The sequence below is a fragment of the Orycteropus afer genome, unplaced genomic scaffold, assembly GCF_000298275.1.
Source record: "Orycteropus afer afer isolate SDZICR_OR568_19922 unplaced genomic scaffold, OryAfe1.0 scaffold01182, whole genome shotgun sequence".
Classification (NCBI taxonomy): Eukaryota; Metazoa; Chordata; class Mammalia; order Tubulidentata; family Orycteropodidae; genus Orycteropus; species Orycteropus afer.
The window spans coordinates 155059-164384 of record NW_006922769.1 but is presented as its reverse complement, the minus strand read 5'-3'; the positions used below and the strand labels follow the sequence as shown (position 1 = coordinate 164384).

The following is a 9326-nucleotide window of genomic DNA, read 5'->3' as shown; positions in this document are numbered from 1 at the left end:
CAGTGTCTCTTTGTTCTGTTTGAACAACAGTCCTGGTCTATATATAGGTTCCTCATGAGTACAATTAAGTATTCTGGAATTCCCATTCTTCTCAATGTTATCCATAATTTGTTATGATCCACAAAATTGAATGTTTTTGCATAGTCAATAAAACACATCAAGTTATTTCTGACTCATAATGACCCTTTCCTTGGATTTCTGAGGCAGAATCTCTATGGAAGTAGATTGCCCTATCTTCCCTCTGAGGAGTGACTTGTGGGTTTCAACTGACAGCCTTCTGGTTATTAGTGGAAAGCCTTAGGCACTACACCACCAGTGCTCCCATATGTATATATATTTAAATAAGAAATGATACTGTTATTTGTACTCATGTGCCTTAGTTGCCTAGTGATGTTGTAGTACACATACCACAAGTGTTTGGCTTTAAAGAACATGAATTTATTATCTCATAGTTTTGGAGGCTGAAATTTCAAACCTGGGCATTGGCTCTATCCAATTGTTGGTAGACCTTGTTGGTAACCCTTGGAATTCCTTGGTTTCCCTTGGTATTTATTGGTCTTATTTGGTATTCCTTGCTGTCTGCTCCCCCACACCCCATGTATCTCTATGTCTATTATACTTTTCTCATAAGACACTACTTAGAAGTGATTAGATTTAATACCCAAAGCACTCTGGTATAAATTCATTAACACAACAAAAGAAAAAAGCCCATTTCCAAACAAGGTCATATTTACAGGTACAGGAATTAAGACTGCAATACATATTTGGCTGGGGGCAAAAAGGATAGGAGACACACAATTCAGTCAACAATACCATGATATCTAATATAGACCAGCTCATTTTAGGCATAGTGCATAAGGCATTTGACTACTAAACAAAAGGCTGGTGGTTTAAATCCACCAACCACTCCTTGGAAGGAAGATTGGGCAACTACTTCCATAATGATAGTGCCTTGGAAACCCAAGGAGAGGTTGCTATGAGTCAGACTCAACTTGACAGCAGTGAGTTTGGTTGGTTTTTGTTTTAGCCATCTCTGATAGATATAAGGAACCCTGGCTCAATAGGAGCTCTTGTGGCAAAGTGCTCGGTTGCTAACCAAAAGATTGGTAGTCAGAAACCACTGGCTGCTCCATGGGAGAGAGCTGTGGCAGTCTATTTCTTTAAAGATTTACACACTTGGAAACTCTGGGGGGATGTCCTACTCTGTCCTATAGGGCCCTATTGTGATGTAAGTGTTTTTTCTTTGTTTGTTTGTTGTTTGTTTTCTCAATGGTTAAGTGCTTGACTGCTAACTCTAAGGTTGGTGGTTTGAATTCACCTGCAGCTCCATGGACGAAAGACCTGGTGGTCTGTTCCTGTAAAGATTACAGTATAGAAAACGGTATGTGGTAGTTATATGCTGTTATATAGGAATAAACTCGATGGCAATGGGTTTTTGGTATGATGTACTAGTTAACTAATTGGGGGAAATTTTCTACAGAAGGAAATTCAAACTGTGGGAAAGTAGATCAGGTAAAGTCAAAGTTAGAAGGAAGTAGTCCATCTCATTCCCGAAAGTTTTGAAAGAGTCATTAAATTTATAGAAGGGAATATAAAATTAATTTTAAGTAATATAAGATATATTTTAATTTTATAGCATATATACAAGGAGCTCTGGTAGCATAGTGGCTAAGGCACTTGACTGCTAACCAGAAGGGTGGCAGTTCAAACCCACCAGCCACTCCTCGGAAGGAAGGTTGGGCATTTCTATTTCCGTAGTGATACTGCCTCGGAAACCCAAGGAGGGGTCGCTATGAGTCGGGGCCGACTCGATGGCAAATAACAACAACAACAACAACATATATACATAGGAATAATAGGAAAATAAGAAAGAAAATTTGAAGAGACACATGGGATAAAAATAGGGAGAGTGGGGGGGAAGGATCAAAAAATTATAAGTCAATTAATTTGACAAATACTTATTAAATACTAAGTATGTTTATACAATTCAGGAAAATACCTGGCCTTTTAGAATTAAACAATTTATTATCAATGTCAGATTTTACGCACTGTGACTATGTAGGAGGTAAAATAGTTTGGATGGGATTTTTTGGACAGTCAGATTTCTCAAAAACTTACAGTTTCATTATTAATTTTTTTAAGTGAAAGGTGTTCTGAGCACGCAATACACGTAATAAATGTTTCTTAACAAATGGAAATTGCCACAACTTGGTTCTTCATCTGCAGATCTTCCAGATCCTTTCTAGGAGTCTTCTCAGAGCTCCTTTGACATCCTTATTCCTTAGGGTATAAATGAAGGGATTGAGGGTGGGTGTGATTATGGAATAGAAAAGGGAGATAAACTTGCCCTGCTCTTGGGAGTAGCTAGAAGGGGGCTGCAGATACATGCAAATGGCAGGTATGTAAAAGAGGGAAACCACCAATAAGGGGGAAGTACAGGTCCCAAAGGCCTTATGTCGTCCCTGGGAAGACTGGATCCTAAGCACTGCACGGGCAAAGAAGCCCTAGGAGAGGAGAATGAGAGCTAGGGGAACTAGCACAAAGAAAGCCACCACCACCACAGCTAATGTAGCATCATTCACAGCTGTGTCAGCACATGACAACTTGATCATGGCTGGCACCTCACAGAAGTTGTTTAGCACCTGCTGCTCACATAAAGGCAACTGCACAGTCAAAGTCACCTGAACTAGGGAGTTGCCAAAGCCACTGATCCAGGCCACAGCCACAAGCATCTGGTAGAGAGAATGATGCATGATAACAGCATACCGAAGGGGTTTACAGATGGCCACATAACGGTCCAGGGCCATGGAAGCTAAGATGATGCACTCAGTGCCACCCCACCAGTGAAAAACAGCATACTGCACTGTGCAGCCACCATAGCTGATGGTCTTCCTGGAGCTGCCCATATTGAAGAGAATTTGTGGGACTGTGGTAGTGGTGTAGCAGAGGTCCAGGAAGGAAAGATGGCTGAGGAAAATGTACATGGGTCTATGGAGCTGGGCATCTAGCCTGGACACCAGGATGATGGCAATGTTGCCCAACATGGCCAGAATATAAGACACCAGAAGAATCACAAAAAGAGGATGTTCCAACCATGGCCTGTCAGAGACACCCAGCAGAATGAAGTTCTTAGGGGAATTCCACAAGAAACTCTGGTTGTCACTATTCATACTGATGCATTATCTGGCATCTGTAATAAATTGAGAACATCGGAAGGGAGAAAACTTAAGAGAAGGAATTTATGCTCTTCCTTGATAGACATTTCTGTGTGTATTCTTTCTTACTAAGGTTAGACCCTATCTGATATTGTTTTTCTCTGTAGAGACACTTGTAGAACAGTCAGACCAGGAGTCAGACCAGCTGCAAGTATGTCCTTTATCGACATTCTACTCTGTGACCTTGACTATGCCATTTTAATCTTTCTGAATCACAATTTCTGTATCTCTAAAATGGAGAGAAAATCCCTACTTTAACTAGCGGAACCTTGAGAAGGATTAAGGGGCATTATTCTTGAAAGTAATGGAGCTTTAATGTATGGATAACATGTTTCTTCCAATTTTCTCAAAGCTTGCTATTGCTCCCATCACCACTAGTATGTTTGACTTCTTCCTAAAAACACATGGTAGGGAATTGTCCACATCTTAAACTTTCTTGTTTTGTCTTTTTGAGGTGGTGGTGGAAGGAAGGTGGGAGGTGGCATAAAGCAAGTATTAGGGCTTTGTGAATAGTTAGGGGCCTTACTGATATCAATACAGGCTGCTTGCCTCCTAAGTTATCATCTAGCTCCACTACAATAAGGAGGTACACCATGGCTCTCTGGACCACACTAATTGCTCCTCTTCATGACCTCTCCACACAGGCATTCCTAACACTTGCTTTGGCAGTAAAAATAGCAAAAGGTTAGATTATCAGAGTTCCTTGAGTGGAGCAGCCTAGTCATATGTCATTTTACTATCATGGTTATAGAAACTAATATGACCCTAAAACATAAAATTTTGACCATTGGAGGAAAGCTCTTGATTAATATAACAAATGTAACTCCTAGAGTTGTCTACTGAAGGATCAGACTGCCTCTCGTTGTTATGTGCAAGCAAGTGAATTTCAACTCATAGCAATTCCATGTGACAGAGTAGAAGTGCCCAAAGGGATGTCTTGACTGTAATCTTTATGGCAGAAAATCACCAGGTCTTTCTATTGAAGAGTTTTGGGAAGGTTCCAACCACCTACTTTGTGTTTAGCAGCCTAGTGCTTAACCATTGTGAAAGGAGGGCTCCTTAAACTGCCTCTGGGGACTCTGGTAACATAGTGCCCAAGGCATTTGACTGCTAACCAGAAGGTTGGTGGTTCAAACCTACTAGCCACTCCTTGGAAGGAAGATTGGACAATCTACTTCCGTAGAGATATCACTTCGGAAACCCAAGGAGGGGCCACTATGAGTCAGATCCCACTCCACAGCAGTGAGTTTTTGTCTTATTTGTTTGTTTTAGTTTACTTGGTAAAGATTTACTGCCTCAGAAACCAAATGGGGGTCACTAGGAATCAGAATCGACTCCTCAGCAGTGGGGTTTTTTAGAGCTATTTTTTTCTGACAATTTGAGTGGTACTGGAATTAATTGAACAGCTCCATTTGCCATGAAACTGTCCCCTCTCAGTGACAGAAAACACAGTCAGTATGAATTTTGGATGCCATTATTGTTAGTAGAAGCTGGTTTGTCAACTAGTCACTCACTGATTCACAGGGACTTTCACTGAGCTCTGCTGTCTTCCAACTTCTTACTCTTTAAGCCTGGCATTGTTCATACTGCTAAGAATTTAAGGATGTGGTTTTAAAGTCACGATGGGGATAATATGGTTTATGATAAAACTAAAATTAAATTAAATCCTGTGTGCAGATAATTTATGAAAGATTAATTTTGAGTATTTTATTTAGTGCTTTATGCATAAACTGTGATCTGTTCAGCTTAGAGGCTGAAACAAATACATTTTCCCCCACGTTGGTCTTATACTCTAAAGAACTCTGCTATTTCCCAAAAGGGAAAAAAAAAGGATGTAAATAAGCAAACAAGTGCAAATCTCCTTTCCTCCTTCTATTATTTCAAAATTGCATAAAGTTTGTGTAAATTTTCCAATATTCTGCATATTACTCAATTATTGCTCTTATTGCCACAATTCTATCAGATATATTTCTGGTATAAACTTCATGGAATACAATTTTGCTTCTAATGAGAACTCAGGATTCTCATTTTGACTCAGTGAAGTATGGCTGGGAAAGTCAGTCTAGACTGTTTTTTAAGTTGAAAAGTCATATTGTCACTTCTCTTTCTGTTCTGTGTTATATTTCACATTCCAAAGTTTCTTTTCAAAATCTAAACTGGGGAAGAAAGGGAGAAGTTAGAGAGAAAATAAAAAGGATGGAGAAAACATAAAAGAGAAGTAGATAGGAGCAAATTTTAATAGAAAATGCAAATCACTGACTATGAACCAGGAACTGTGAAAACAATAATTACATAATTATCTTATTTATTGTTCAAATGACCCATTAAGGTAGATATTTTCACTTCCATTTTACCATTGTTCACAGTGGCTCAGAGAGGTGAATTCATCTCCTTTAATTTATTTACAAAGCAATAAGTAGTACTGCAAGGAGCTCTAGTCGCATAATGGGTAAGACATTTGGCTTCTAACCAGAAGGTAGATGGTACAAACCCACCAGCTGAGCCATAGGAGGAAGATAAAGAAATCTACTTCCATAATGATTTATAGCCTTGGAAATCCAATTGGAGTCACTATGAGGCAGAATCGACTAGATGGCAGTGGGTTTTTAAGTAGGAATGCCAGAACTAAAGCTCTTTCTTTAACCACTATTCTCTCCACCACTTTTCTTTAAAAAAAAAAAAAAATCTGATGACCTGAAAAGCAGGAAGAACTTCAGTGCATATAGCTGAGACAGAAGAGGATGCAGAAAAAAGGAGGTGAGGCAGAGCCATGTCAACAGAGGGGAAGAGGCAAGGAGATGGATCCAGAGAGGTTTGAGGAGAGAGACTTATTCAAAAATTATTAGTTCATTGTACCAGTTACACACACATGGCTTCTAAAATGAAAAGTCAAATTTTATCATATCCTGAGCCTTCTTACCCTGTCTTATGTCCTGCTGTCCAGCCCTTTCCAATTAGAGATCTGTTCCAGTTCCTGGCCTCTGTACTTTCTTGAAATATTTCTGTCCTCCTATGGCCTAGCAAGATGTGTTCCTCAGACACTTGTCAGCTTCTCTGGGTGAATGCATAAATTCCTAGGTCTTCCACAGTCACCTACAAGCAGGAAATTTCCAGACCTATGCCTCCAGCTCTGACTTCCTCACTGAACTCACCCACCTTTATTTATTTATTTATTTTTGGCATGATTTATTGATCCAACATAATTTTAATCTATTGTCCACTTCTCCCAAGGTCAAATCACCTCTTCCTAATTCATAGCTACTTCTGCATCAATTACCCTGAGTCAGGATATTCAAGTTGTTTCAAATAACGTTCCGGACCTTATTTACTATGTGTCATCAATCACCTTGTCTTATTGGTATGTCTGCATAATATATTGGGCACACAGAATCACCATGCTGTAATGGAGCAGAGCCCATCAGGACTCCTGCTAGAGTGCACTATTCCCTGCAAGTCTTCTCTTCCTCACGCCTTATAATTATATTCACATGTGTGATGGAGTCATCTTTTGACAACTCAGGTTTTTAGAAAAAAGATATCTTTAAGACTTGCAGTTCTCTAATAAATAAGGCCTCTTCTTAAATAGTTACCTTTCTCAGGGTAGACTGTATGTTTCTCACATGGTATCTGCTATAATCTCTTCTAAAAGCTATCACATTTCTCTTCCTGGTGGGGCAATGGTTAAACACTCAGCTTCTAAGTAAATGGTGGGCAATTCCAAACCAACAGCTGCTCCAGAGGAGAAAAGACATAGCAATCTGTTCCCTTAAAGATTACAACCTAGGAAACCCTATGGGATTCCTATTCTGTCATATAGGGTTGCTATGTGTCAGAATCTATTTGATGGCACTTAACAACAATAGCAGTCATTGTCCCAGGACATTTTAAAGACTACTTGCCAGTTAGCTCCCAGCTCTGGTGGCATAGTGCCTAAAGCATTTGACTTCTAACCAGAAGGTTTGCAGTTAAAAAGCCACCAGCCACTCCTCAGAAGGAAGACTGGGCAATCTACTTCTGTAGAGATATTGCCTCGGATACCCAAGGAGGGGTCGCCATGAGTCAGGACTGACTCTACCACAGAGTTACATACATAAGAAGTGCAATTAATCCTCAAAAAATACTGATTTAATTAACAAATTTAATGATCTTAAAATTATTCCTCAAAAGACTCCATATTCTAGCTTTAGCACCATCAATTACTCATTCTAGTTGGGGGCGTAGAGGGAGAAGGGAACAGGAAGGAGTTGAGAAACAGTAGTGACAGGACAGGCACTTGGTAACCATCCTGGGTGGTTCAAGGAGTCTTGTGTCATGTAGTTCATCAATGCAGGGGGTGCTAACATGGCCCATGCCTGCTCCCCACCCACTTTCCATGGTCTTTTTTTTTTTTTTTTTTTCCTGAAAATTTCAACTTGCTACTAAAATTTACCCCAATATTTGCTTTCTCTGGGTTCTGATACAATTTGCCTTTACTTCTCTAGTCCTCCCTTGTCATCACCATACTAGGCTTAATATTGCTCTTTTGGCAAAGATTCAACACATTAAAAATATTGGGATGAAGAGGAAAAAAGGCTCAGAAAATCTGCTCTTCCACAGGAGTGTCAAGTTGGTTTTCTGCCTAAAAGCATGCATGACCTCTTCTGTTCTGAGTTATTTTCTAGCTTGAAGTATACAACTTTAATCATGCTGCTTAATCAATTAATCAATGATCTATATTAATTGACTTTCCTGTCCTCTATCCCAGCAAAAAACTATTGCTAGTAATGTCACAGCCAACTGACCTCTACTTCACTTTGAAGATTTTAGTTTGTTTATAGTTTAGGACTAACCACTTACCTCCACGGCTCCCTGGCTTGTGCCAAGGAGCTTGGTTAAAGAATGGAGGTTTTATTAGCAGAAAATAATCTTAGTTGGGGAGAAACCTCTTGGGATTGAGTCACTAGAGATGTTCTTCCTATTCTGGGGAGACACAGTCCAGTTTTTCTGATGCAACTGGGGATTACCCTTATCTGAAACTTGTCCCTGAACAGGTATAGACAGATTATTCCCAGTCTAGAAGAAAAACGTGCTTTCTATTGCAAAATGCTCACTGTGGATACTCAGTGCTTGTCTAGACTTTTCCCAGTTGTCTCTCAAACTCAGGTTCTACTCAACTACGACCTCAGGGGCATGCTCAGGGACTTTGACATAGCAGAATATGAGCTCTAAGCAAGATGGCTTTAGAGGATGAGATTTTGAGTGACAAACCATCTCCATGTCTTCTCTTCCCATTTCAAACTTATACCTCAAGTTAAACTTGTCCTAATTCTCTCCACTGTAACCTGTAAAGCCTCTTCTCATACTCTACAGACCTCCCACTGAGAGTAGCAGCTTGCTATTCTATAGCTAGAAAGTTGTTTTGTTTAATTAGAGTCTTAGGGTTTTGTTTAATTAGAGTCTTAGGGTTTTGTTGATAATTGATGTAGTGTGCAATTAAATGGTAAATCATGGAAGGCCAGAAGAATAGAAGACCAAAGAAAATAGGTTAATAATGATTAAGGAGAAGTACATTTGTTAAATTCTATGTGGAGAGAAGGGAGTGTTCCAAAGTTTTAGCAGAGGAGTTCACTTCCAGTTTGGGCCTTGAAGTAGGCTTCAACACCAAACTAAGCCACTCACTGTCCATGTGTCTTTTAGCAAGTGATCTTACCTCTCTCTCTGTTTTTCTTGTACTATATACAAAGTATGAGAACCAGTAGTATTACTCTGCAAAGTCTGTCATGAGGATTAAATAATTTGGTATTTCTAAAACACTCTGAACAGTGACTGGCATAGGGTTGTAGATTTTGAGCTTTTGTCTAGTTCTATAAAGGGTCCCTGGGTACTACAAATGATTTTCACTCAACTACTAACATGAACCTTGGTGATTTGGACACACTCAATGGCACCATGGAAGAAAGGCCTGTTGATTTGCTTCAATAAAGATTACATCCAAGAAATCCCTATGGAACAGTTCTCTGTAAGACTTGGGGTCACCATGATTCAGAATCAACCCAGTGGCAATGATTTTTTTCCCCCACACATGCTCACACCAATTGGTTATTTTTGTCACATCAAAGGAGAAAAAAAAAA

At 39.6% G+C, this 9326-nt stretch overlaps 1 protein-coding gene across 1 annotated transcript; it reads right to left on the bottom strand.

Moving 5' to 3' along the window:
- Window positions 1-2216: 2216 nt before the first annotated feature.
- Window positions 2217-3170, bottom strand: LOC103212967 (olfactory receptor 2B11-like). Its single transcript, XM_007958871.1, is given in 1 exon segment — window positions 2217-3170. A coding segment is annotated over 1 exon segment (954 nt).
- Window positions 3171-9326: the final 6156 nt, after the last annotated feature.